Source organism: Struthio camelus, chromosome 18 (genome assembly GCF_040807025.1).
Source record: "Struthio camelus isolate bStrCam1 chromosome 18, bStrCam1.hap1, whole genome shotgun sequence".
NCBI lineage: Eukaryota > Metazoa > Chordata > Aves > Struthioniformes > Struthionidae > Struthio > Struthio camelus.
This window is the reverse complement of record NC_090959.1, coordinates 18,384,377-18,412,262: the sequence shown is the minus strand read 5'-3', so window position 1 is coordinate 18,412,262 and position 27,886 is coordinate 18,384,377. Positions and strand designations below refer to the sequence as shown.

Sequence of the window (27,886 nt, the reverse complement as noted above, 5' to 3'; positions counted from 1 at the left end):
AGCACATCAAGGAAACAGTCAACATGGTCCAACTTTCACATCATTCTAGGATATAAAAAGATTAAGTACAATATATTTTCACTGGATGAAATCATGGAGGAGAAAGCTACCCTGGTGTACGTTGAAGACCTCGTCTCCTATGCCGGCGATCCTCACAGAAAGGGGGCCGTGCTTCGTGTTTGTGTGCCCCATTCTCTTCAGTTGCTTTAACTCAGCCCATACACTCTACTATCCTACCTTGCAAAATTAATCAAAATAACAAGGAAATAATACATGGTTATAACTCCCCCCAGGGAAGAACAAACAAGTGATGGATGCCCGTAAGACAAGCAGGAGCAGGATGCCAAGGCTGCAGGACTTGTTGCAGGAACTGGGGGAATATTCAATGCCCAGAACAAGCCGCTGCTGCGATGGCATCAGGGCTGGAGATCACTGAGAGATGATGGGTGCCATTGTGCTCTTCAGGAGAGCACTGACAAGCATAACTGATTTGATTTCAATGAACAGCAATGCACCAAAAAGAAAAAAAAAAAAAATTGTTCAGTATCCCAAATCCCTTCACAGCTGAGACAGAAGAGGAGGGTGTTTTTTGTTTTTATGGCAAAAGATCCTTATCCCAGGAGATACTTTGGTTTGTGATGTTTCTATAAGGCTTCTCTGCACTGCTCACTACAACAGATCATACCAAGGTGCAAGTGAATAGGGAAGCGGCCTCCCCAGGACGTGCAGGCCTGTTGGCCACTCCTGTGTAAAAGTGTGCAACACCAACCCAGTGAGACCTCTACACAGGGAACTTAAATCTAACCTCGATAAATAAAACCAAATGTTTATTTACACCAAAGAATTCCAACACTGGATCTTTCACATATGAAGGACAAAGTATATATACACAGCAAGGGGTAGCAGGGCTGCAACAAGGGTGCTTTTTTTGTTGTCAATGATAATATTTGTCCACAATTACTGATCTACCATTTCAGTTTAAGTTAAAGTCTGCTTGCTCCTTCCTCTCAGTGCATATTTACAAGACTGTGAGGTAACTGGTATTCTCACCACATGGCACGTGAGGGAGGGGATGGTGGGTGAAGATGTGATATCTGACTTGGCGCAGTCTGATTTTTCCAGCTTTAAGTAGCCACCAGCTTGAAACCTATATAAACAATTTAAAAACAATATACCCAATAACAAACTAATTCCAGAGATCCAAGCCAAGCAATGGCAGGAAGAACCCTCCACGAGAAAGGTACTGATGAGAGTATGGCTTACTCTGCAGGAGCACCTTTTCCAGGAAATGGCAAGGACTTCAACTGGATCAGTAACTTTATGTTTTAAGACTAAAATTACATGCAAGGGAGTGAGTTGGCATTCTGGTTGGCTCCTAAGGAGACATGATTCAATCAAAATTGGGTTTTAGACATTATCTGCACTTACTTCTTTTAAGTTTATACCACTTCTCCATACTGGAATTGTCTCCTCAGTGTACCCTAGCGGAGTCGTATGCAGTTAAAGTGACTGGTACTTTAAGAATCCCCCTCCCCTGCCTCATGAAGACTTGGTTTGGTAGTCTCTGGAGAACAGCACAATCCCCCAAGGTGTAGGCTGGTGGAGGAGTAATGGTGGGAACATGAAGAGAAGAGATTTCCAGCAGGATGCAATAGCTTGGAAATGCTGTTGATTCATCTGTGTTCTTAAATGAAGAGTACTTTTGGGGGGGAAAAAAAAACTGTCCGAGAAATATTCCATCTGTAGGTATTTTCAGGGAATCCCCTGAGTTACGAAAAGTTCAAGTAAAAAAAGAAAAATCAGCCTATAATAATTTTGTATATAATGACTGAACTACTATAAATCCACAAGCAACAGTTCAGACACGGTGCCTCCAAAGCGTTCCATCCCCTCCCTTCCCCTGCCAGGCACGAGCTGCGTCCTGAGGAGAGGTGGAGGGGAAACCTCTTCCCCACCTGACTCAGCTCAGGCAGCAGGAGACAAAACCCATCACTACTGCTGAGCTCCTGCAGTGGCTGGAACTGGCATCCCCAGAGTGGTGGTGGCAGAAATGACGGGTGAGCCTGCTAAGGGTCCAAGGGGTGAAGGTGTTGGCACTGAAGAGATCCCTGAAACAAAGACACAAGAGTTAGAGGGAAAACAGTGCATCTCTATCCAGGAATCCAGGACAGCTCAGCTTCTTAAATGAACAGTTACCTTTGCAGTTCAGTTTGGTGGCATTTTGCTGTATTTCCACAGCTTCCAAAATAAGCTGAGATTAAAGATATTTTACTGTTCTCTAAAGATTCTGAAAAGATCTCAGAGTTGAATACATACAACCATCTCCTAAGGGCAGAAGTGGCCCTGTGCGACCATATCACTGTCCTTCAAACTGCTCCCGAAACATCCAACTACAAAGCACTTTTCTTTAAAACAAGACTAGAAAAGTAGGTCAGGCTGCAGAGAGGCCTTATTTATCACTCTCTCCCATCCACTTCTTTGTAGCTCTCCTTGCACTTGTCATCAGCCCCAGGAGATGACCTAATGCCTCACCTGTAGAACGCACTCTCCTGGATCCTCACATCCACACAGCTATTATACATGCTTTAGAATGCCATGCACCAAGAACAGTCAATGGCAGAACTGACCTGACATCATGCTGGCACTGCTGACAGGAGTGCTGCCACCTGGCATGTTGGACGAGCCCATCCGAGCCTGGTCTTTCACGATGGGATCTAGAAAGAACACGCTAGCTTTAGGTGCCGTGTTGGCAGACGGCACCTGAAGCGCACTGCCTGCCTCTGTGCACAGCTAGCCCTGGAAAGCTGCCTACATTAGAAGTAATACCAATTTTCATCTACTAGAACACACCAGTCTTCACCAACTCCAGCGGAAAGTGCCCAAGAAGGGATTCAGGGTAAATGTGATAACTCAAAAGCTCTCCAGTTCAGGAGGACTGCCTGACAATAAAAGCTGAAGGAAATGAAGGTGAAGTTGACCTTCTCCTTTCTATGCTAAGCAATTTAATAAAACCAAACTCATAAAATGGGTTTAGTGTAGCAAGGAGTACGATTATTACAAATTACAGTAACACTATACATATCCCACAGTTGCTTGTGAGTTGCAACGAGCTCCAATGACAATCGATGGCTTCTGCAAGAGGTCATTTTAATTGCTACCTCTTTATTTTCAGCTGTAAGTAAATAACGTTACAATCTGAACAGAAAAAAACAACCCTTCCCACTTCCCAAGCCTACTGTGGCAGAAGAGGGAATTGTAAATTTTGCTCTCCTCATGCTGACTTCAGCACAACTCGTGTCTGTATTTGGACACAATTTAGCTGTTCCTCCAATTCTCACATTCAAAGCTGTCAGCTTTACAGACGCTCGTGCTTGTGAAATGTTTCACTTGAACGTTTGCCACAGGCACAATACAGATCTATAATGTTTGTTAATTGCACAGATTAGTTCAGCACCAAGAAAAGGACAACGTTACTGAGCAAACAGGAATATTTCGCATTGTTACAGCAGTTCCCCAAAACCTATACATCAAGTCTTATCTACTTGTGAAAAAGACAGCAAGCATTTAAACACATTGGCTAGTGAAAGTTTCATTTATGCCTGTAAAAACAAGAACTGGAGATACTATTCACTAAGGTACACATTTAGCAATAAAATGAGTCAAAGGGGTGTGTTACTCAACAAATCAGTTATCTGCTTTTATCCAAACACAGGAGTCAGTGTACCCCAACATCTGCTGAAATTAGCATGGGTCTAACACTAAAGCTTCTTTAACGTGGTGCTGACTCACTGGCTTGACACTGGCACATAGCACTTGAGCTTCTTTAGGTGGCAGCAGCCTACTTTATCCTCCAGAGAGGCAAGCAGTCTCAGCTCCAATGCAGTTACTTGCAAAGACCAGGCATATTATGTTGCTTTTCTTAGCTATCTCCATAAACTGCCGGAACGGAGATTTGCCAGAGGCAGGGGAAGAACTGTTCAACAGTGGCTCATAAGAGTTGATACTTACAGAAGTAGGGGTGTTCCATGGCTTCTCTTGCTGTGAGTCGTGACTGGTGATCATATCGCAACAGCTTGTCTAAGAAATCCAAAGCTTCTGGACTTACCAAATGTTGGTTCTCGCTGTGAACAAAGCGCTCCCATCGCTTACGGGAGTGTCTGCAGAAAAAAATACCCAAATGAGACAAGGCTGGGGACATCAACAATGAATGTCACATTTTTAAAAAAACAAGGACTGCAGCAGATTCCTGTCCCTCTGAGATGAGCTGTTACATAGTGCAGCAGCAAAGGGGCTGAGCTGTACTGGACCATGAAGTGGCAGTACACTGTGCCACCACGTGGTGGCACAGCAGCCATAGCTCAGAACAGCCTAAGGACTGACGTTCAGACTGAACTTATAGGCCTAAAATGCCAACTTCTGCTCTTCTATCATGCCCCAACATTAGTTCTTTGTAGTTTTGTATATATCACACAGGAAATGATAATTCCACGAGGAAAACCATCCTCGTAAACGTAAATGCCATCTTAAGCAGTAACTGATTTTCTGCACTGTAATTCTCAGAAACACTGGTACGTTTTTTTGCTAGAGAACTGAGGCCTCTCATGCTTCATCTCCAGCAGTTCGTTGACTGTCAAAATGACATTGAAAAATCTTTCCTCAAGTGAATCTGCAGAGAAAGGACCTTCCACGAGAAGCACTGGTAAAAGGGATCGAAACCACAAAATAACTGTTGTTAAGAATCCTGGAACTGCTTTCTCCCTTAAGCAGAAGTATTTGTTTACTTAAAGGTCTGTTGCCAAAGCAGTAGCTGTCCTGGTTTACAAAGGGCTCATAAGCTTTTGGGCTACTTTGGACCTTGGCTCACCTGCCCAAGATGTCATTGAAACGTGGATCCAGTTCAATGTTGTATTTGTCGATGTAGTCATACAGGTCTTCTGTTCCCAGCACCTTGGCTATCCTCACCAGCTGGGAACAAATAAAAAAGTAGGTCGCTACTGTGAGGGAATGGTAATGCCAGAGCCTGCATGAAGATACTGCAGTATCAAGGTTCCCTGAGAGCTTGAACCTGGTTTTAGTGTCGTGAACCAGCAGCCACAGCATCGTCTCGTAGCTTCTACTCCTCCAGCCACACAGAATCACAGGCATCATAATCATGCCTACACTCATACTCGATATTTAGTAATCCAAAGCAGCTTGGAAGGAGCGGCATACCCTAACCTCCCTAAAATTTAAGATCTTGCAACACTAATTCCCTTGATAGCAAGAAAGAACTCAAAATTAACAGTGTACTAAGGCAAGAATAATCAGACAAAAAAAACAGCAGCTCTGTAACTTGTCTGTGAAGGGTGAAGTGCCATCCCGGAGGGCTCCAGAATGAAAGTTGGAGAAAAGAAGGTCAATGTTCTCATTTTGAACACATTAGTTCAGATGTAGAGCACAGGTTAAAGGCCTAAGTATAAGAATTTTGGCCTAAAGGCAACATACCAAAGATTTCAGAATCTATATAAAACTGTACTGAATTCACAGTTTCTATACAGAGAAAAAGAGAGAGAGGAGAGGAAAAAAAAGAAGATGGATATTGGCAGGGAAGGGACTTTCCACATGACATAACCTCAGGAATACTGGATCTATACACCAGAACACACCAGCCTTAATGTAACTATAGTTATATCTTTTCCAGATACCTGAGGAGCTCATGAATACAAAGCATGGTAAATCTATTTCTATTTAATTGGTTAGATGCTTTAGAAAGGGAACATGGCTTCAGACCGAGCAAAGAAGCCATTCCAAAAATACTTGAATTATTCTTCAGCTTCCCTGACAGAACTGTGAGCAGAAAATCTTCACTGTGCTAAACGAACAGAGATTTTACATGACCAGCTCTCACCTGATCATAGTTGTCATGGCCATGGAAAAATGGCTCCTTTCGGAATATCATACTAGCCAACATGCAACCCAAGCTCCACATATCCAGACTGTAATCATACATCTGTACAAAACCAGAAGCACAATTCAGCTTTTAATGAATTAAGCAGAAAAAAATTACAACACTAACAGGGCTCCCCCTCCCTCCAATGATACAAATATGGCCATATTACACTGGGAACAGACTGAAACATGCTTATGCATCTTCATTGCTAGACCACTGTTCAGCTCAGTGTTCCAGTTACTCAAACGGGATACAGCAATTAGCAAAACAGCAAGCGTCCTATTTCCATCCTTCTGCAATAAGGATATTACAGACCAGTGCCTCTTACATTTTCACTACAGACCAGGATATTGTGAAGCACTGGAAAACCTAGGCTGAAAGGGAAACATCAAGACAAGTACAACATGGGCAGACAAGGAACTGCCTTAATACAGAATAAGCACAATCTGAAGTAACCAGAAACACTGCTATTCCCAGCCCACAGCATTTCAATAATGCAAACTGCTATCAGATTACTAGATGCTTTCGTAGCTTAATTTAGAAGTTCATACACAGTACTAGCTATTCCCCAAAGGACTTTCTTTTATTTTCATACCTTACTACAAAATCAGCCTTGCTAAAAAAAACACTCAATATTCCAAGATCTATGATGATAGTGCTGTGCTTAGGTCCTGAGATAACTCATTAGTTTCTTTAATTCAGTGGCTTTATAGCCACTGCTTTTTGCATTTTAGACTGGATTGTCTTTAGTTCCAGATCTCTACATAACTGAATTTCTGGTTCATTACCTTGAAACGGCACAGACTTTCTGTATAAAAGCCAATGACAAATCCCGGTAACTCTTACCTGATAATCTACAAGGAGTTCAGGTCCTTTGAAATATCGGGAAGCCACTCGGACGTTGTACTCTTGGCCAGGGTGATAGAATTCAGCCAAACCCCAGTCTATTAGCCTAAGCTAGAAACGGTAGAAAGCAACAAGAAAAAAGGCTCAAGGGAGGCTCCAGCTCTCCACTTGCTGAAGCCACACTACAGACAAGTTTAGTTTGAAGTTTCATTTACAAGTTTTCTATTTTCAGTTAACTTGAAGTTGATGACTATTTCCGTTTAGAGTATTCAGAGTATTCATTTTAATCACATGCCCCTTCCTTCTCTCTTTGATCTGGAAAAACTTTTGAAGTACATTTTGCAAGTACCAGAACCAAAGAAGCCTGGTTGCTTCTGCATGTTTTTTTCAGGACTGACTTTGGTACCTAAGAAGCTCTGAGTGAATTTCTCTTGTGAGGATTCTCTAGTATCCACCAAGAGAAAAATCTCACAAATGCATTCTCTCCCTGAAAGGGGGTAACAAAGCCTCTATCCAAGCTACTTGGTTCATATTTTCACAAAATGTCTAGGAAATACTATTTGGAAGCTTCTACAAAACAGAACAAAAAAAGAGCCACACACACAAGCAAAAAATCGCAGAACTAAATACTGTGCTCTGCTTTAACAGGATATAAGTCTCAAAATACAGCAGAATAGAAAGAAAACAGTTCTTAGCATGCTTCTGCCTCAATTAAAAGCTGTTCTTTTCACATGTCCAAAGGACAACGCTCTAATTCCTAGTCTCAGTGAATTTAAAAGAAAAAGCAGAAACTGCTCTGTAAGAAAGCATTAAAAGCTCAGACATGACCTCCTATAGGTACAACTTTACCTAGAAGCCCACCACCAGAAGGATTTAACTGACATGCTGATTTCAGGGAAGCTCTATTTATATCACTCAACTTTTTTTTTTTTTTTTGGGGGGGGGGGACATTCTAATTCAGACTCAAAGAGTTTTATCTCTGAAAGCCTATCCCTTTTTAAACCACTGCTGCCCCCCCCCCCCCCAAAATCATGATCTGATCTGAATAAAAATCTCTCCCCTTACTAATCCTGTTGAAACATATAACCCATAAAAGCTTACAAAAAGCAGCTTATAAAATTTCATTTTAGGTTTGTTCACATGTGGAAGTGCTGCCCCCCCTTGAAGATTTGTGTTAGTATCACAGTATAGGACCACTCAAAAGGAATCCTGCTCTGCCAAGAGAAAAGTAGGACCCCTGCCTCTCCTCCAGAATGCCTCACGTTACCTTTCTGTGCTCATGGTCAATCATGACGTTATGAGGTTTGACATCTCTATGCATGATTCCCATGCTATGGCAGTAATCTAGAGCCTGCAGGACACACATAAAGAAAGAGGGACACTGGAGTCACAAGTATCTTTCAAGTTCAACCATATCCACAAGCATTTCCACATATACCCAGCCTAACCAGTTGGCAAGACTTCCCTACTCAAGAGTTCTATCTTGGACTAGACTCACGGACCTCAGAAGATATTTCTAGAGCCCTCTCACAAGGAAGTCCCAGCAATACAGAAGCATTTGACTTCCCCTCATGGGCTTCCTCATAAAAATGGAATTTCAGAGCCCCTAAGAATAGAGTTACTAGGCACTTCTGTGGGATCTCCCCTTCTCCCGACTCTTGAGGGGAAAATATTTGTTTCAGAGGAACAAATACACTACATCAAAGCACAAAACCACTCAGCAACAGCTTGCAACTTTCTGTTTTCAGAGGCTACAATATACCTGTGATTCGGGATCTGGAGTTATCTCAGTGTACACAAAGACTAAAACATGAGAGCTTCTCTATCCTCAAAAAGAGGCAAGGATTTGTTGTGGAAACAAGGCTGAACAACTGACACTAACTTGATGCCTATTTTCTACCCCGTTCTTCCATAGGCTTTCTCTTCCTCTCCCCTGATTAGTGACAAGATAACCATCTCTACAGGTTTAGCTGGGTGCAAACCCTAGAAATAAACAAACTCATAAAACAGAAAACACCAACCTACCTTCAAAATCTCATACATGTAGAATCGAATATCATAATCTGTTAATGTCTGGTATAATTGCTGTGGGAAACAAACACATCACTTCAACACAGAAGAAAAAAATCGCACCCCTGCCCATCCAGAACCACCCAACCCTGTTATCTGCTTGATGTGGTTCTCAAACTCCATTTGAGTGAACAGTAAAAATTTCCCAATCGACCCTCATCCCACACGTGTTCAGCCAGTTCCTCTCCCCTTACAGATCAAATACATGGTTTACTTCTAACTCTGCTCAGATAGTACGTTCTGGTTTCTGTCACTAACTCCTTCAGGTTGCACTCGCCCACCACCAGCGTGGTATGTTACGCCTGCAGACTGGTTCAAAGAAGACTGAAGATGCTCTGCAAGATTAAGCAGCTATTCCAGATGGCACTACACAGCCATTCTCCTCCTGAGGCAGGTTAACAGGAAGGGGACAAAGAAACATTTAAATTCCTTTTCCCAGAAATATGGAAAGCCATGGAAACAGCTGTTCACATTTAAAGTGGTCACCATAAATAGTTATACATTGGACATAAAAGTAAAATGTTTCAAAAAGACTCAGCTTGAGTAAAGCTGTGACAGGCACCGATGGGCCTACTAGATGCAATGAATTTGCTCCAAAGCTTGGAACCTGGATTCTCATCTTGTAACTTCTGTGACAGAATGGTACTGAGGGATTAATTACAAACTTCTGTCCCAAGTTATTCATCTGTAGACAGCTGTTAGGTCAGAAGCAAATGATTAAAGAATCTGCCTACTCTTTAAGTACTTGTCCCTCCTCAGAAAAACACAATAGAAACAGCTTTCAAACAGAAAACACTGCATGTTACATTATACTGTACCTTAAAGTCTGTGTTGTTTACATGTTCAAAAACCAAAGCAGGGGTTCGGGACTAAAACAGAGACAAAAGTGTTCAGTTATGTTAAATTGAGATAATCCGTTTTTTATTTAATTAATGAAATAAGTTGTTTTTGATCCTAAAACTGCTAAAAACTCCTCTACCTCAGATACGTTTGGAATTCCCCTCAGACAGAGGAAGGAAAACTAAAGCCAAAGCCCATTGCAGTATTGTTTGTAAAATGAATTGGCATGTATAAGTTCAGTGGTATCTCACCCTTACAGAGCGAGGGGCTGAAGTGATCTGTGGGGAAAGGGCCCTTTGAAAGAAGTTAATCAGATTAAGAGCTGATCTGATTAAGTGATTCAAAAGCAGCGTTTAAGAGCAGGGGAAAACAGTAGGACAGATCAGAGCTGAAGTCAAACTCAGCAATTTCAGCTGTAACCCCGATGTACCCTTTAAGTTCCTTCCACACTCACCACAGGATCTTTTACTATATCTGCAAGAGTGATTATATTTGGACCACCTCGCAAATTCTCTAAGATCTTGATTTCACGCTTGATTTTCTTCTTTTTTACAGGCTAAAGAATAAAAATCCAAAGTGTTACGATAAAGCATTCAAGTAAGTGAGGCTAACAGACAGCTCAACATCTAGATGACAAAGGTAAGTGACAGTGAGTTAGTAAAATACATCAGTGTCTTTGCAAGTAAGTTCAAACAGCTACAGTTCTTATTGTCTGACTACGCTTCATTCAAATAAGGGCTGAAACATCTGCAGTCTTCTTTCTAACGATACAACAGTGACAGCTACAAACATTAGCTGCGTGTGCAAAAAGGGCTGGGAAGATGGCGTGTTTTTTTTAAGTAGGTTTTGACATGATCTGATGGTCAAAACCTTAACGGGCTTGTGGTAAATCCAGAACAATGAGAAGTCCACAAGCTATCTGAGGGCCACTAAACGAAGGTATTTCACAAATCAAGGCAGTGGAATATCCAGTTTCCAGGAGACCCTTACTTATCCTGGAAGGATATTACATCTGCAATGGAATTTGCAAAGCAAAAAAGAAAATTAAGTAAGCAGCCCCTAAAAATGAATCAGTGGCTTTAAAGGACAGTGGTCCCACTGGCTCGTAGGCCTTTATTCAAATGAAAGCATGCCAGAGCAGTGGTAGCTCGGAGCTGAGACTTTTCTAGTCGGCTGTTCAAGTGGTTTTTGGCTCCAAATGAAAGCGTGTTGCACATCAGGACTCACTCTAACATAAAGGCTAATTCCTTAACAGGCAGAGGCATAAGGCTGCAACTTGTAGGCTCAAAATGATTGCAGTTTTCACCAAACGACACTCCATAGTCAGGCTTTTAGGATTTAAGTGTTAGAACATCAGACAATTCAGGCCAAAGAGCGTGCTTTCTAGCCTCCTGATCACCCCACAACAGATTTCATCTTTTACCCAGTCCCCCGCTCACCTTCAGAATTTTAACAACTACTTTTTCGTTATTTGTAATGTTGATGGCTTCAAATACTTCACTGTATTTGCCTCGGCCTAATTTTCGAACTAGCTGGTAGTCATCTTGATTTCTGTGGAGATAAAAAGTTAAGAGTCCCAAAGAGCTCACTCATTTCCACCACAATTTACAAAGTGTTCTTTAATACTAAATCACTGCCTCACCTTCCAAACAAGCTGGATTAACTAGTGTCTTAAATCTCCTGAAAGTGAGGATTAAGAATTAGGAGTGAAACAGCAAGCTTCTTGTCACACTAAGTCAAATTCAGTTCAGAACGTGTTTCTTCTACAATAGATGACGTAAGCCCACTTTACACTTCAGCATCAGCAAACGCAAGCTATTCCTTCCAGGAGTCTTTATACACATATGTAGAAAGTACATATTTCCTAATATAACCTTGTTAAAAATGGATAAAGTTATTAAGACCTAAGCGTTAGCCCATTTAAAAAGAGACTAGGCCCAAGACCTACGATTATGCTCAGAAGCCAGAGTACAATTTCAGAAGCCGAGAACTGTAATAAAGCTAAGGGCAGAACTCAGACAGTCCAGGTCCTGCTATGCAAAAGCAGGAATGCAGAGCTCTTAAGCTGACATCACTACTGTCTGATTCTCGGATGGTTTAGTCATAAGATCAGTTTAGACACCTCCTTCCTTCAAAAAAAGGCATACACGTCTCTTCCCATTACTTGCAGAGAGCTGAGCAACAAGTCATAAAATAACATGTACCTATTTCAGTTTGCTTAGTGTCTTTACTCATCCAAGTTAGAAACAACATCAGACGTCTTTTCACCTCTTTTCAGCCCTGCACCCAGAGCTGCTTTGACTCTTTCAGATGGAGGGAGGGGAAAAAAAAAAGAAAAAGAAAAAAGAATTCTTCAAACAAGAATTCTTCAAACTAAACTCTTAACAACGGAGCAGCTAAAAATGTTCTTGCACTGCTGGGGATTTAAAATTTTGACTATAAACACTTTCAAATACACAAAAGGTTATCGTGCTGTTCCTGCAATTATGAAGAAAAACTGTGATCCTAACACATGCCATGCATCCTAGACATCTGCCAGAGAGCATGAAAAAGCCTAATGTTGCACAGGTGCCTGAAATCCCCATGCACTGTTATGCTAGATCCTACAGGGATCGATCCCAGTCCAGGGACATCCATAAGCAGTCTGGAGACTTACCCCCACTCAACAACATGCGACTCATAGTCCCAGTACTCCCGGGGCCTGTGTGTGTTTACATCAGTGTAAACTCTGGCCCTGCTCGGCACGGGTCCCGACATATCAGACAGGTTGGCAGATGGAAAGGAGAGGTCTGAAATCAGAGGCTACCAGAACTCCAAAGCCGGAATCGGGATAAAGGCCTCAGACAGGCCTCAGATTCTTCAAACTGCAGAAACAAAATAAACTAAAGGTTAAAAATCTCAAGATAATATAATAAAAATATTTAAGTTAATCATTAAAAGCTGTTGAGAAGTAGAGGCTGGAGACCAGCCACAGGCCTAGGATCATTCATCAGAACTTGAAAACTTACTTGTCTGCTTTCCTTCACAGAGGAAAGGAGCACTCAGCCCAGCTAGCAGAAGTAACAGCCTACGCGCACCTTACAATTTCGAGCAAGTTGTTTCTAACTTAAGGTGGCAAAGATAACTTTCCAAAAAGGAAGAAATGCAGTGTGGTCTATATCTGCAGACAGACTCCTCCCTTTTAGCTCTGAACTGAAAGCAGCAACCATCTAAAACGTTCTCTCCCCCATCCAGGAAAAACTCTCACGCTATCACATGTAACCAAAACTTCTCTATTCACTATCATCTTTTTGCAATGCATTAATAAATGATGCTACACGACAGAGCTGACACATTTACAAGCTCATCTGTGCAGCCTAAATTAAGCACTTTCTGAAGTTTCAACTTCTAGAAGCATCAGTTTTCATTTAAAACAGAACTTCAGGATTTACTTCCAATTCTTAAAAGGATCTCAGCAGACTGATTTCATCTCTACCTCAAATACACAAGAAAAAAAACAGTTTAAAAACACTTATTTTCGACTCCCTGTTGTTCCTATGCTTGCTTTTTATTAAAATTCAAGTTGCAGGGAGACAAGAAGCATTCTCTTTCATCTGTCCCAAAGGCTCAGGAAGTCAGAATCAAGAACCAAATACCCAAGGAAAATTCTTCTATGAAGACAAACTGTGTAGAAAGCAGTGATCCATCTGAGCTCACCTCCCAAAGACACCCAACCCAAAAGCAGATTTTCAATGCGTATTACTCCGTATTGATTTTAGCAAGAAGCCACAAGTCATCAAGCTTTGTGCACTTGTAACTGCTCGTTCAATGTTCTAAGCGAGCTTCCAAAGGTAGAGATTGCGGCGCTCATATCTGAGGAAGCTGAGATGGCTCTGGCCCTTCAGCAAATAAGAAGCTGCTGAAATTATTGGTGGAAATCCTATCCGACAGCAAGACAAACCCTCCATTGTGTCTCAGATTCCCACAGAGAATATTCCCTCTAACCCAACCCACCAGAAAAATACAGGAGATAAACTAGCTAAGCATCTACGTGCACAGAAAGGCTGGTCAGCTCAGGAATTTCTGAAGATTTTGGCAGTGCAGCATTCTTCCCGCTCCCTCACTTTCTGAAGGAGGCTTTTGCTGCTCTGTTCATGCCCACCTGCACTGATATCCCAGCACATCATCACACAACAGATATAACCTCAATATAACCCAGTGTCCACAGCGAACAAGATTTACAAAATAGGCAGCCAGTGGGTCTCTTGCTTTTAAAAGCTTGGCATCATTTTTGAGCTTACCTAAAGAAAAAAGTTACACCTGTCTGGACAACGCAATGAAGTCCTAGCGTAGACAACAGTGTTCTTTTTCCCCACAAGGCATAGCATGTTCACACTGCTAAACTACCTCCAAACTAATTGGACTATCATGAAGAAAAGTACATCCCCGGCCAGCAGTTACACAAGAAATACAGGACATTGGCAAGATCGCAGAGAGGCTACTCGTTCCAGACCTTTCAGGGATTTAAACTGTTTGAGGATGCTTGCAAGAGTTCATGACAAACTGAGGCAGCTAGGAAAGTTCTACAGGGACAGGGAAACAAGCCTGATCACAACTTTCTACAGTCAAGACGTTAAATCTGACTGTCCAAAAGACAGTGTCATCTGTTTGGGACAGATGATGCATTATGCAAATGCATCAGAGAAATTCTGCTGCAACTGACTAAAGACACTTCTTTGCATTCTGCTTGTCTGAAGAATCTAATAAGCACCTCCACTTCCTCCTTCTTAAAATCTGATTTTAGCAAATCTGCTGTTAAGCTTTGCTGTTAATTTTAGCCATTGTTGTGACTAGTCAAAATAACTCATAAGAAAGTTATTGCACGTCAAAGACAAACACTCTAATTTCTAAATATTTAAGACAACAGTAACTTACTGTAAAAAACAGATTAATCGTGCAGAATAGCTCTAGTTTCTAGTCCTCCATAACGGCTACTCAGTATTGGTTTCCCAGCAAATGAATGTGGGCCCAGGATATCGTAAAGGTTACTCAGAATCTTGCATAGGAATCATGGCAGGCAACCGTGGTCCTCAGAAAAAACAAACTCCTTGGTGCAGAGGTAAAGCCCATTTATGAAGGACGCAGCTTTGTCAGAGCCTGGTCCAAGGCTGCAAAAAAACTCCAGCAGGATCTAAATCACCACAAACCTCATCGCCTTCCAATCCAAATTCAAGGCATGCTTTGGACATTGCCAATACAAACACACTGCATAGGTTACAATGCCCTGAGGTGATGAAGGAAAATATAAGCAACCCTACTAATACTGCTTGACAGTTTTGGAAAGCACATAAACACTATGGTGATAGGGGTGGCATGAAAGTATATAGTCAAGAATCAAAAACTGACTGCTGAGACTTTGTATGGGTCATTTAGCCTTCTAGCATTTATAAATCCGGGTTACCTACCAGAAGCACACTGACAATCACTGTCAGAGCCAATAAAGCATGCTAAAATCCTCAGACTGGAGGTTTGATTTTTTCGTTAGGGTGTAAGTAGGCAGAGAAAGACTTTTTCTCCTGACAAACATGTTATTAAGTGCTACAATCCTATACTAGAAGCATTTGCCTAACATAAAAGTATCTTTGCATCTCTCAAATCTTTCACCATGAGTGAAAGACGACAAACTTAGGCATGTAAATACAAGAATCTCTTTGTCAGCTTTCAGAATAACTCACGAGGAAGGAAGCTGTCTCAGAGCACGAAAGATTATCATTTGTTGTGTAGTCCACGGCAGGGACTATACACCCTTTTTATAGAAAGGCACTCTATCCATGGGCAATATCATAATTCAAATAAGTAAAACGTATAATTCACAGAAAACGGGCAACTGCTAGACTGGAGGAGAAAGCAATAGCCCCATTCATCAGAAAGACCTACAAATTCGCTTAAAGTGGTTAGTTTAGGCTGTGTCACACCAGAAGAAAATTCTAGAGGCCAAACCTCCTTCCTTTCTTCTCGGCTTCTGCAGGACTTCAGTCTATTGCACAGACCCAGCTCAGAATCACGGGGTATGAAGCGAGGGGAGGACCTAGGGGATCTGAGCCTGATGCTCTCCACAGCGCCCTAGCACTTGATCAACACCCGGTTCTGCATCCACGTAGGAGCACGCAACAGCTTTCCTCTGCCTGGAGTACGCCTTCTCCGGCGGTGTGAACCTTGCTAACGTGGGTTATTTTATGACCTGCTGACACATAAATGCTTTTGAACGCAGCTCCATGCAGATACCATTGGGGGAATCCAGCCTTAAGGTTGAAAAGGCACACAGCATTGTCCAAAGTCCACAACAAAGCTGTAACTCAGGCCACAACATCGTAAGGGATGGGGGCGCTTTCAGACAGGTGCTAGGCTAAGTGAAAAATACCTAGTATTACTTAAAAAACAAAACAAAACAAAAACTATTCCAAAGGAGAAAAGTTATTCCTCTAAGAAAATACATTTTCAGCAGCAGTCACCAAAGACCTCAAACTGCCTATGTGGCATGACCCGGACACTTCAAAATGAGATACCATTCCCAAAAATATATTCAGACATTAACAGAGCGTGCAAGTGTACTAGAACAGACTTAGTACAGGGAAATTTATTAAATTTCAGAATTGAATCACATTTTGTTTCTCCTCACCCCTGCGCTTCCAGCTGGACATGAACTTGCTAATTTCATCTCCCTACTACTCCTTGTACCAGCATTAACTGAACCTATACATATCTGACATGACTTAGCAATCTTAATTTTTAAACACTGCTTGATATCAATAAAGAATGCTAGACTGCTCCATCACTTTTAGCTTTTTATCAAGATTGCCGTTTCAACGGGAAAAGAAAAATCAATCGTATTACCTAAAGACGGATCAAATTTTACGGTGGATTTTTTCATGTCATGCAGCTGTAGCCTATCACAAGCTGTGTGTTGTAACAGGCTGCTCAGAGACGGTTTTCTCAGGATTTCCCACGTTCCAGTGGTGTTCCAGTGCCATGTTCCTAACTGCTGTCACCTAGTCCCACCTCCACCATCGTGCTCTCCGATTAAAGTGAACGCACTTCCCTTCAGAAAGAGCAGCAACAGAACCCGCAACAAACATATGATAGACTAAATGCTCCATCCACAAAACTGAGCCTGCAGTTTTGCAACAGTAAAAAGGCAGTTCACAGGCTAGAGAACAGTTACAGTAATTTAATATGTGCTGCATCTATAAGCAGTCTTCTTATCAGCAGCCTTCTTCCTGCACCTACATGCAGCAGCCTGCATGGCAGACAGAAACCTGGTGCTCAAGTGCCACCAACTGGCCTACTCTAACTTATAGCTAATATTACTGTCACTGTAAGATATTACAACCTTTGAGGCCACTGTGAGAGGAAAACAAAAGTATTCAAGTCTCAAAAAAACACAGTGTACCTCTGAAGGAACTATTTTTCTTTGTAAGTGGCTGATAAACTAATTGGTAAAGCAGAAGTGCTTAACTAAGAAACACGACCATGAGTTTTCAGGCAATACACTACCAGTGATCACATACAGAGGAGGATAAAGCTTTCAGTTTCAGGTCTCATGTATAACATTCAATACTCAGGCTTGCCTATGCCAGGACAGAAAATACTCTGGTTGTGCTGTTTTAGCACTCATGTGGCTACCTCTCGAGAAGACATCAGCAAATAGCATTCACATGGAAGTTGCACCAAATGAGTACAATGGAACAGTTTCAGTAGTTGGTTTTCCCACATAGGCGTGCCCTTAAAAATGCCATTTAAGTATTACTAAGCTGACAATTAGCTAATCACTTACACAGCATCCTTACTGGAAGCAAGCATCCTTACTGGAAGCACCACACACAATTTATCCTATGTAGAAAAAAAGCCATGAAAACACAAACACAGTCAAAGAGAACACTGCCATGCACTACTGATAATCGCTCTGCAGGAGTGCCTAAGAGTCCCTATCAAAAGGCAGAAACAATTGTGCTGGCATCATATAGGAATTTTCTAACTGGAAGGTCTATTAATTAAAAGGAAGCAGTTCTTCAAAGTCTGAGTTATTCTAACAGTAATCTGAACAGCTTGGTGAAACACACTTTTTGGGCCTAAAGTTCAACAAAATGGTAAAGACTGTCAATGTTGACTTTGAATTTGATTTTAAATTATAATTAAAGCTACTATTAAAAAAATTCCTTTTAAAGACATTTTAGCACCCTTAAAATCTACTCCAATTCTAACAACAAGCCCCCACACAGAGTATTTGGTTTCTTGTAAAGTATTCTTACTTACGGCACTAACACCTAACTAGTGTATGAATTTCCTATGTCTGTTATCTTTCCAGATGTATTGACTGACAGCAAATGGCATAAAACTTAGCTCTAAGGAAATTAATCAATTTAGTTCTGGAAAACATACATACTTGGCCTTCAGTAAAATTCTTACTTTTTTATTTAGCCCAGAATAACTGAGACACTGGAATCTCCCCGCCCTTTTACATAGCAACATTTCTAGCCTGGTGCATCTCTAAAGCATAAAGTTACCCAGAACTTTAGACCTAAAAAGTTCCACCAGTATGACACAGTGCATATAAAGACACTCGGTGAGCTGGAAGCCACGAACTTCCCAGAAGACTGGTGTCCTGAGGAATCTTGCAATCGCTGTCCAAGTGATGACCTTTCTGCATACAGCTTGGAGTATAAATAAGACATCTGAATAAAAATAAGACATCCGTGAATATGAACATTGCTTGATACCAACCTCTCTATGGATTGCTGCTAGCAGAACAACTTCCTCTTTTGCCAACATCATCGGCAATATAGTGCCAGATAGTTCTAAGTTCATCTAGACAGATCAGGAGCGAACTCTGTGAACTATGTTCAGCACTACATAAACACGAGCATCACAGATGATCCACTTGTATTCAGATTAAGTTAGCAGAAAACGTTCCCAAAGGAGTATGATATACACTGAATTGACCCAAGCTACGCTCAAAGAACCAATAAAATATTTCCGTCACTTTATCACTTCCAAATAGACTAGACAAGAAAATGTCATCTTCCCTTCAAGGAGAAAGCTCGGTTCACAGATCGGTCATACAGGTCTAAAGATTTCTCTCATTTCTACTCTCTCCATATAAGCTAATTACCAGCTGCAATTGTAACAGACACACGGCTAGGCCAAAACACCAGCCTGTTCATTCTCAAATAACCCCCTTGATATAGCTGAGAAGAATTAGAACAAGTTGCCTAGAATCAAATGGCTATTCCTTTCCTTCTTCCACCTCTGGAGGTAGGGCATTTCTTCTCATAAGAAAAGGCTCAGACCCAACCTCTGAAATCAAAAGTGTATAATGTGCTTTATTAGTGAGAGGGAACATTAAAACTATCAGATCAATTTGATTATAATTTCCTTCACATAGGCTATTTATCCCTTGACTGCAAGCCTCCCAGAGAATGAGCACTTGCCTCTCGAGTGTTTGGAGAACATCTAGTACTGGGTGGATAATACTGAAATTAAAAGATCTAGACATACTTAAATACTGCAGTACGGCCTACTGGCAGCCAACGTTAAAGAGCGTACATTTAATCAGGTTCTCAAATCCCATCTTAACTCTAAAGGAAGAAATAATAGTAATCAATTTCATAAAACAAATATATTCTATTTCATAACTGAAACCTGATTTGTGTAGCTACGTGATACAGGAACTGCAACAATATACATTTGGAACAGAACCTCCAGAGATCCCTTCCAACCTATACTATTCTACAATTTTATACATGAAATAGAAATGAGTTTACATTAACAAAATGGACATATGACATCCTTTCCTGAAGCCCATCTACCTATTAAAGACACAACATCAAGTTGAAAAGCAGATTTTAGAATCCAACTGAGTTGAAAAAAAGCTTAGGGTTGAAATGAAGCTTTTCTCTCTCTCTCTTTTTAGGAACATCATCTGCTCTAACTACATCATACACACTACACACACACACACACAATATACACATATATATTCATTTAATATACGCAGTGTATGTATATATTAGATTGTGCCAGCTGTGGAGAAATAATAAATGATAATGTATAAGGACCTCAAACATTCTCTTTAAAAAAAGATACCTGAAAAACTGTGATTTAATTCAAAATAAAACACAATCAGTGCATTAGGGAAAACGGCTGACAAGTTTGTTAAACTGGGAGAAACATCTCAGAGTAATTCTACACTAGCAATCTCCTAAAACTGACACTAGTTCTTCCTTCATCAGCTTCTCTAATTCCTCCCCTGAATTGCATGGGCAGTTTCTGCCCTTGAAGAAGTCATCCACTGGACCGAGGATGACAACTTTAACAGAAGTCAGAGGACAGAACAAGAAACTGTTTTACTCTAACTCCGCACCTGATGCTCGCCTCCAGCCTTCGGCAAAACTTAAATCTCCCACTTTGCAAACGTAGAAAGCAGCATCATCCATCTAAGGGAAGTTCACAAGTTAGTCTTCATTTTTGTGCAGTACCATAATGGCTAAATTTCAGTGAAGCTTACATAGATCCTCTACGGGTCTCCAGAATCTCAGCCTAATTGGACAACTGTCCTTTGCACATTTCCAGTAGGGGCAACTCCACATATACCTGGGCCAAAACAGCTCGAATTTACTCCAGCAACAAGAAGCTGCCAGTGACTGGAACGCTCTTCACTCCCCCACCTCTCCTAAGAGATTTTATACAGAATAGTTAGTCAACTGTGAAAACTCTTCTCTTCCCACTCGGTCTCAGAAAATCATGAGCTCTCCTCCACATCTTAAGAGCTAAGCTAGTTCACTGTACACAAAGCAAAGGGAAAACTTTTCCTAACATAAAAATTCTCAGACTAATTTTTGGATGAGATGTCCATAGTTCCAGTAGCAATGACACTATAAGATGCATATGCATCTGCAAGCCCAATGCCACTTACTCACACCGAAGCCTAGGCTCTGAATCACTCCCACTTCTGCAGAAACTTTTCCTTCTATGGTTCCAAGCCCCCACAGAACACAGTGGATACTGTTATTGTATACCACTTAAGTCTCATGATACAACCAAATAGAAACGGCTACTAATGTAGCCACGTATTGCCAAATATGTTAATATACATGTGTTAAAACAGAAACTGATTCACAATGTTTCTTCTTGTTGGCATTTCTTCCCTCTCACATGAGAGCTTAGGCCAAGCGGTAGTCTCTCACCATTAGTGAAATAGCCTTTAGCTATGTTGTACGCTACAGAGAGCACAAGAAAGGCTGAAACAACCACAGAACGCCATCTTTTAGGAAAGATATCTCTTTATAGTTTTGACCATGCCAAAGCAAGAGTACTTGCAAGGATTTCAATATGAAGTGATTATTTTTCTTCTAAGAGCATTCCTAAAAAAAAAAAAGTTTGTACCACTGGAGTTTCGAACAGCATTTTCCAAGGCTTAAGCCAATTACCAAAACTACGATCACTGCGTTTTGTCAGGTCTCAAGATCCTGGCAATACCAGGTAACTATTCCTATAAGCTCCAAAAGGGGAATATATTAGCACCGCTAGAGGCTCTTTACAACCGACATCAGGTCAACTGACAGCATCCTCTGGAACTTTCTACCTTCGTAATTACTGATACATGACGCAGTTGTTTTCCTCATTAATTAGCAAGCACAGAGTACCGAGAGGCCGATCTCTCAGCTGATTTGACCCCTATGGTTTATGTAAGGAATGTGATTTATCTAGAATTCAGACAACTAAACTGCATCTAACTTCAGTAAAAGTTACTTGTTCTTAAACAATCTGATCATGCAATTCCTAGAGATAGGAAAAGTTACCACAGTCAAAGGATAAACTCATGTTATATTGCACAGAACTATTTCTTTAGGAAATCCTTGCAATCAATTGTTCCTATCAAGCTTGCAATACATTGCAAACTATCTTCTCAGTTCCGATGGCAGCACAAAGGCTTAGCTTCGAAGAGGCAGCCAACGCAAACCCCAGCCACAGAGTAGAAGTTGGAACTTTTTCATTGTTAAACATGAGACTTGTACTTAGCTACAACTGTTTCGACAATCAGATGGAGAAAAACAGTTCTTAAACTCCAGAAATCGTTATCTAGTAAATATTGACTATTCTGTCTCTATTGCAACACACCGAGCGCTCGGCTTATATCGCTCCTGCTAGATACGGCAGCTCTCCTGCACATAGCCGGCAACGCAAATGTTATTGACTGAGGAATATGTTGTTATGATTTTGTATTTCACACTAGTATTTTGGAGATTAACTGAAACCTCACGACTAGCAGCATTCATCACTCTGTATAACTCAGTAGGGATACGAATACGGAATCCACCCTCAGCCTATCAAATAAAATCACGCCACTGTCAACTACAAACACAGACAAGTTTGTCCATCTCCATAACGTTATTCTTCATACCTTGCAATGACCAAGTAAAGCTACAGCACTTCATTAATTCATAGATTTGGGAAGAGTATATGTTTATATGCCTTTTGAGACACAACCATACATTCCAACATGCTGAAGCTAGCAGAAACTCTGTAACTTTTAATTTGTAAACTCAGTTGATGACAATCCGGATGCTCTAGAACTTCCACCAGTGAGCAAAAAACCCCTTCCTTTTCCTTCTGAATATAACCAAAGTACTCCTTAATCTGCAGGAGGTACAGCTGAAATTTAACAGCACTCTTGTAACAGACAGAAGAATCTGTGGCAAAACTCATTAAAAGAATAAAAAGGAATATTCTAGAAGCTCTTTCTTTTTCATACTGGAATCAATTTGTTGTGTGTGTCCACACTAATGCATTTTCAGCACACTAAAAATAAACAAGAATTGACAATTCATATACATGTACATAAGGACGCGCTCTGTGAGAAGCTGCCTCCTATGAAGGCCTTGGTTAGGAGACTTTGGTCAGAACATAACAGACATAATTTCACCTCTCCAGACATTCAGGAAGACTTATTCATAACATGAACAAGTGGGACCTCTCCCACCCAGGGAAAGCAAATTCTGGCATCCATTCCTGTGTTAGTCTTACCGAACACATTGGACTCTCTCTACACTTCATAACAGCTTAATTTAAAAAAAGGTTATTTTATCCTTTGGTTATTCCTGAAGGCGTAATATGCAGAGGCCTACTTCTGCACAGAGATGGACGGAATAACTTAGTTTTTCTAGGACCGCTGTAGCACTTTAAGACAGGACTATCCAATTGGCAGCTTGCAGTCAAATTCCACCTCAGCCTAGAATGATTTTTCGCTTCCACATAGCACACATTTTATTTGCCATTCAGCTCAAGTAAACTGCCATAATATAATATAGCTATTAGATTAAGAAGCGGGGCTGCCTGCTTTAGAAAACTGCTCCCTGCAAATGGTAACATTCCTTAAAAATTAGAACTCAATCCTAATAAGGACATGATCTACCTCTCACAAACAGAAATAACAAAGATAAATTCTGTAGAATTACTGAAATCACAACCTTCCAAATACAAGCCTGGGGTGGTATTGTCCCGAGCCTGCAAAAAGATCTAAGGTCTCCACTGCTGTTTGATTTCCCAAAGCAGCAGCATGAAATGGGTAATAAAACCATTTCTTTGAATGCAACTGTATGAATACAAAAACAGGTAAGATTCACGTTGGGCTCATTTTGCTGCTTCTCTATGGCTGAAGCCTGATCAGCAGACGATATCCTTGAATCACTGATCCCATGAACACCATCAACAACAGCAGTTCTCATCGATCTTTTATACTGGCAGATAGGTTTAGCATCTTGATTGCAAGCTTAAGTGGAGTCCAAAAAACAGGTCGTAAAAACATTCTGCTTTCAGAAACAGTACTAACAACAATTCAGAAAGCAGCATTCTCTTCACAGCGGTTTCTCTAGATCCAAAGGATAACTCCTTTTCTCCAGTTAGGTTCTGCAAATTCCAGGACATAACAGGTCTTGGAAACCCCTGGAATGAGATATCCAAGCTTAGACAAATTATCTGAGAGTTGTCTCACAGTCAAATACAGGCAATGTTTATAGTCAGGCGAAGTCAGGGCAGTCCTCCCTGGCCTCAAAGTCTGTTGGTTTTATTCTTTCAAGACCACTACAGGACAACAAAATCTAAGCTGCCATCTCACCTCACCCAAACAGTTCATAAAACAGATACCTTAATACAAGCAATGCAATAATGGACGAACAGCGGAAGTGACAGGTCTGGTAATCCAGAAATAAATCCCTGCCTCTTCAGAAACGTGACATGAAATTAATCATGCCACCCCAATGTCACCCATTTGCCTCTCCAGCCTTCTTTTCTCTTATTCCTCAGGGGACATAAGGAGAGACAGAAAGAGAAAATTAGTTCTGGAAGGCGGAAAAAGCAGAAAAAGAATTCAGGTGGAAGGTATAAGGACACTGTCCTTTAATAAAATTGAAAGAAGTTATCACCCTGTTCCTTTCCACCAGATTTGAAACAGACTTCCTTCTTCTACAGCCCCACAAATGCATCATTACCTCTTGGTGTCCTGTCTTCCATCAGCCCATTTCATTTCTAGTTCTTAACCTCCGCTACTTGAAGAGCGGCCAAAAGCTCAAACACTAAAGTAGTTCTGTCTCCCTCCTTCAGGGAACAATACTTTACCAAGTCTTTCCCTAGTAAACCCCACTCACGGGTTTTTATCTTTGTTCTCACTTTGCACCAACTTTTTCTCATGTGAATGAGTACCATCAGCTGTCACTTCACAAAACTTACCTCAATTTCATGAAATATTTCATGATCTGTTTTTCTCCAGATTTGCTACAAAACCTACTTTCGGTCTTATTACTCCTCTTCTAAAGAGTCACATTCCCCAAAGAATCTATTTCTCCTCAATTTATTAACCCATAGGTCCTGCCAAAACCAGAGAACCTGTTTTGAATCTTCCATTCAGTAACATCTGCCTTCTCCTCCAGTATCAGAATCCCTAACCACACTTCTCCATATTCTCCTACTATGACTTAGCCCCACAACAGTACATTAACGGGCCACGCAATTACATTAGTTTCTCTTCCTTTGCTACAGCCAAGGCCAAGATGATATTATCCTCCTCACTCCAGGGTTATTACCCCAATCCCATTACACTTCGCAGACAGTATCCAACTCGGAAAGGTTCTGTGATTGAACTGCAGGACGCACTGAACTCTGTTACCACCCACAATGAGAATCAGAAGTCAGTGAGACAGTTTTCACCAACAAGGCATAAATAAGAGAAATAACACTACTATTACAGTGGAAGGACAGAAAAGTAAATCTCTCTCCATCGTCAAGCTGAAAGGGAACAATCACTGTCTACCAAAGATCTAAATTGCCTTGGTAATAACGAAAAGGTCTAGACCTTTACGATAAAACCTTCTTTGCCAGGAGATATTAGAAGAGACGGACTTCCAACCACAAAAAAATCGGTAGACCCTCTTCTATCGGGGATGGATGCAGACTCCCCTTTAAGCTGGAACAGACACATCTCTGCTGGTGAGAGAAGCATTTTCTTCCAGTTTTCTTTTTTTCAGGTACATACACAGTTTGTGTTGCCATAGAAGGACATATTGCTGTTCCTGTTGGTATATTTTAACCAGGCACAGCATCTTGCTGCACAAACTGGCACATCACCCTAGTTTAAAAGCTAATTAAGATAAGGAGCTGATCAAGCCCCCTATGCTCCACTCTGTCCCCCGATTCTAACTACATTTCTCCTAAGCCCAGGTTCCCCTCTCCTAGCACAAGCACCCATAGCTTTGCCATTTTCTACATCACGCTGACATGAACAACACACAGGATGAGTGATTGCTGTATATCTACCTATGCTACACCTGGAATCTGGGCTAGCAGAGTCATACTCAACACACAGGCCAATCAGCAATAAGGCGTGAACTCCACGAGTTCGAGTCCAAATCTTTTCAGTGAGTATTATTTTCCTCATACATCTTATGAGAAGAGAGAGGCTTCTGAGTACAAACTGAACTGTTAACTGCCCCAAAGCAGAAGCAGTCCACTCTCCGTGTCTCTGGAGCAGCCTTGAAAAATCTAAAAAGGTAACGCTGCCTTCAGTCACCTCAGAAGGCTGCTCATTCTTGAACACGTGACAAGCTCCTTTTCCCAAGCAGTTTAAGGAGCATGTTGAAGATGAGCTTGCATGAGTCAGGTAAGTGCACGTGGAGTACACAGCACGGTCACCTGCAGACAGATGCACACTACTGAGATTAGTAGCAACACACCAGCGGTCAATGCAACAGCAGCCTTCCAAGCCCCCAACCCGGGGGCAGGTTTGAACAGTGCAAACTCTTGCGCCATTGCAGACTTCTCTTGCAGTTATTGGAGCTCTTGCCTGGGTGCAAAGGACTGCACTATAGAATCAACACAGATTCAGGATCCATAAATTTAGCTCGCAGAAGAGAGGCACGTGCTATCATGGGTTTCTGCATAGATCTACTGCTGCTGTCAGCAGAAAATGTACCAGTGATTGACTGTTTATGATTCAAACTTTATTGGTTGCACCCAAAGACCTTAATGAAAAAAAAAAAGTAATCCAGCACGATTACTTTATTCCCAACACGCAGAGCATTTCATAATCTTATCTGCCCTTTCTTTTACAAAGCATACTTCACCAACAGCCATATAGCCTGCTGCCTCAAGGGGCAACGAACTAAATTACAGGGGTGCAAACGATCACGGCTGCTTTTGGAGGAGGGGGACGGCTGTGGAAGCGTGTGAACACCCTTTCCCCTCCACCCACAAAGGCCACGAGCACAGACCCTGCACTGCCGGTGGGTGGGCAAAGAGCGGCGGAGAAACAGGCCTGGCCTGTCGGCTCTGCACACCCCGTGCCCTGTGGGGAGAGAGGGGAGAAGGGAACACGGCTTTTGGGGTAAATAACCCCCGCATCGCCCAAACGCGCGCCCTGGGAGAGCGGGGGAGGGGAGGCTGCCAGCCCGCGGGGTCGGGCCCTCTCCGCACCGCCGGGGGCAGACGGCGCCTCCCCAGGCCCCGGCCCGGCGCGACGGACCGCCGCCGCCGCCGCCGGGGCCTACCCTTCCCCTCGGGGCGGACAGGCCGCCGCGCCGCCCCGGGGGCTGCGGGCCCGGCCCCCCCCTTCCCCCGCCGCCGCGGCCCTGCCCGGTTCCCCCCCCCCCTCGCCGTGGCCCAGCTCCTGAGGGGCGGCCGCGGCCCCACAGCCCACGCCGGGGTGGGGGGTGGGGGGGGGGCCCCAAGGACCGCCGGAAGCGCGGCGGCGCCCCCCCCCGCCGCTTCCCCCGCCCGCCACCCCCGCCGCGGGGCCCCGGGGGGGGGGCGCCGGGCCCGCCGCGGCTCGCCGGTACCTGCCGCGGCCGCCGCGCTCGCCGCCTCCCCGCCGCCGCACACAGACAATATGGCGGAGGCACAAGGCTCGGCCGCCAGCCGCAGGGACCACAGCGAGGCGCGCCGGAAGCGGAAACCCCGCCGCCCCGCTGGCGCGCGACGTGCTGCGGGGCCCCGCCGGAGGGGGGGGGGTGGGGGGGAGTGCGCATGCGCGGCGGGCGGCCCGCGCGCCGCATGGCCTTGTGGGGGTTGTAGTTCTCCCCCTCCTCGCAGCCCCGCCGCCGTGGTGGTGGTGGGTGAGCCGCGGCGGGGCGCGCGCGCGGATTCGGCGTGCGCCACGCGGCGGTAAATACGGCGGGCGAAGAGGGGAGCCGCGCACAAAATGGCAGCGGGGCCGCCCCGGTCGGGGTGAGGGTCCGGCGCGGCCTGTGCGCGGGGCCCGCCGCCAGGTGGCAACTGCGGCCCGCCGCCACGGGGCTGGCGGGGACCCGGGCCCTCGCCCCGCCGGCGGGCCGGGGCCGGCTCGCCGCCGTGTCGGTGCCGCTCCGGCGCGGGCCCAGGCCGGGCCGAGCCGCTGCCCCCTTCCCCAGCCCCGCGCCTGCTACTCGCCAACTCTCCCGTTCGTTACCCTTGGTTTTCTCTGTTTTTTTTTTTAACCCTCCCAGTATTAGCTTTTTCTCCCCAAAGTAACTTAATTAACCGAAGCAAAGCATCTGCCGGCTGCTGGGGAGACCCAGGGGCCCCCGCTGCCGCCTCCTGCCAAACCCTGCCGGCACCCGGCTCGGGGTATTGGCCCCCCAAAACGGGGCTGGCTTCCCCGGCGTGGGTCCCCCCGCCCTGGTGCCGACCCGCCTGCTG

The 27,886-nt window shown here is 43.2% G+C and overlaps 1 protein-coding gene across 3 annotated transcripts; it reads right to left on the bottom strand.

Annotated features, from left to right (window-relative positions):
* Positions 1-801: 801 nt before the first annotated feature.
* Positions 802-27,204, bottom strand: CSNK2A1 (casein kinase 2 alpha 1). Of its 3 annotated transcripts, XM_068911977.1 has the most exons (14): positions 27,049-27,145; positions 25,785-25,906; positions 12,342-12,549; positions 11,125-11,236; positions 10,140-10,241; positions 9,664-9,714; positions 8,801-8,860; positions 8,043-8,126; positions 6,776-6,886; positions 5,888-5,989; positions 4,865-4,965; positions 4,009-4,157; positions 2,628-2,714; positions 802-2,108 (listed from the first exon to the last, which is right to left on the bottom strand). In XM_068911977.1, the coding sequence occupies exons 3-14, from the start codon at positions 12,440-12,442 to the stop codon at positions 1,993-1,995; spliced, it is 1,176 nt and encodes a 391-aa protein (XP_068768078.1). In that variant the 5' UTR covers positions 12,443-12,549; positions 25,785-25,906; positions 27,049-27,145; the 3' UTR covers positions 802-1,992. The 3 variants fall into 3 exon arrangements, with proteins under 3 accessions (XP_068768078.1, XP_068768077.1, XP_068768079.1); XM_068911976.1 differs by lacking the exon at positions 25,785-25,906 and having other exon boundaries at positions 27,049-27,204; XM_068911978.1 differs by lacking the exons at positions 12,342-12,549; positions 25,785-25,906 and having other exon boundaries at positions 27,049-27,181.
* Between the last annotated feature and the right edge of the window lie 682 nt (positions 27,205-27,886).

What these genes read in the sequence shown, in the direction of transcription:
- CSNK2A1 (XM_068911976.1), bottom strand. Translation starts at nt 12,442, where the DNA reads ATGTCGGGACCCGTGCCGAGCAGGGCCAGAGTTTACACTGATGTAAAC. An exon ending in TTGACCATGAGCACAGAAAG is followed by an intron (nt 6,887 to 8,042) that starts GTAACGTGAGGC and finishes TACCGTTTCTAG; the next exon opens with CTTAGGCTAATAGACTGGGG. An exon ending in TTCAATGACATCTTGGGCAG is followed by an intron (nt 4,158 to 4,864) that starts GTGAGCCAAGGT and finishes TTTTTTCTGCAG; the next exon opens with ACACTCCCGTAAGCGATGGG.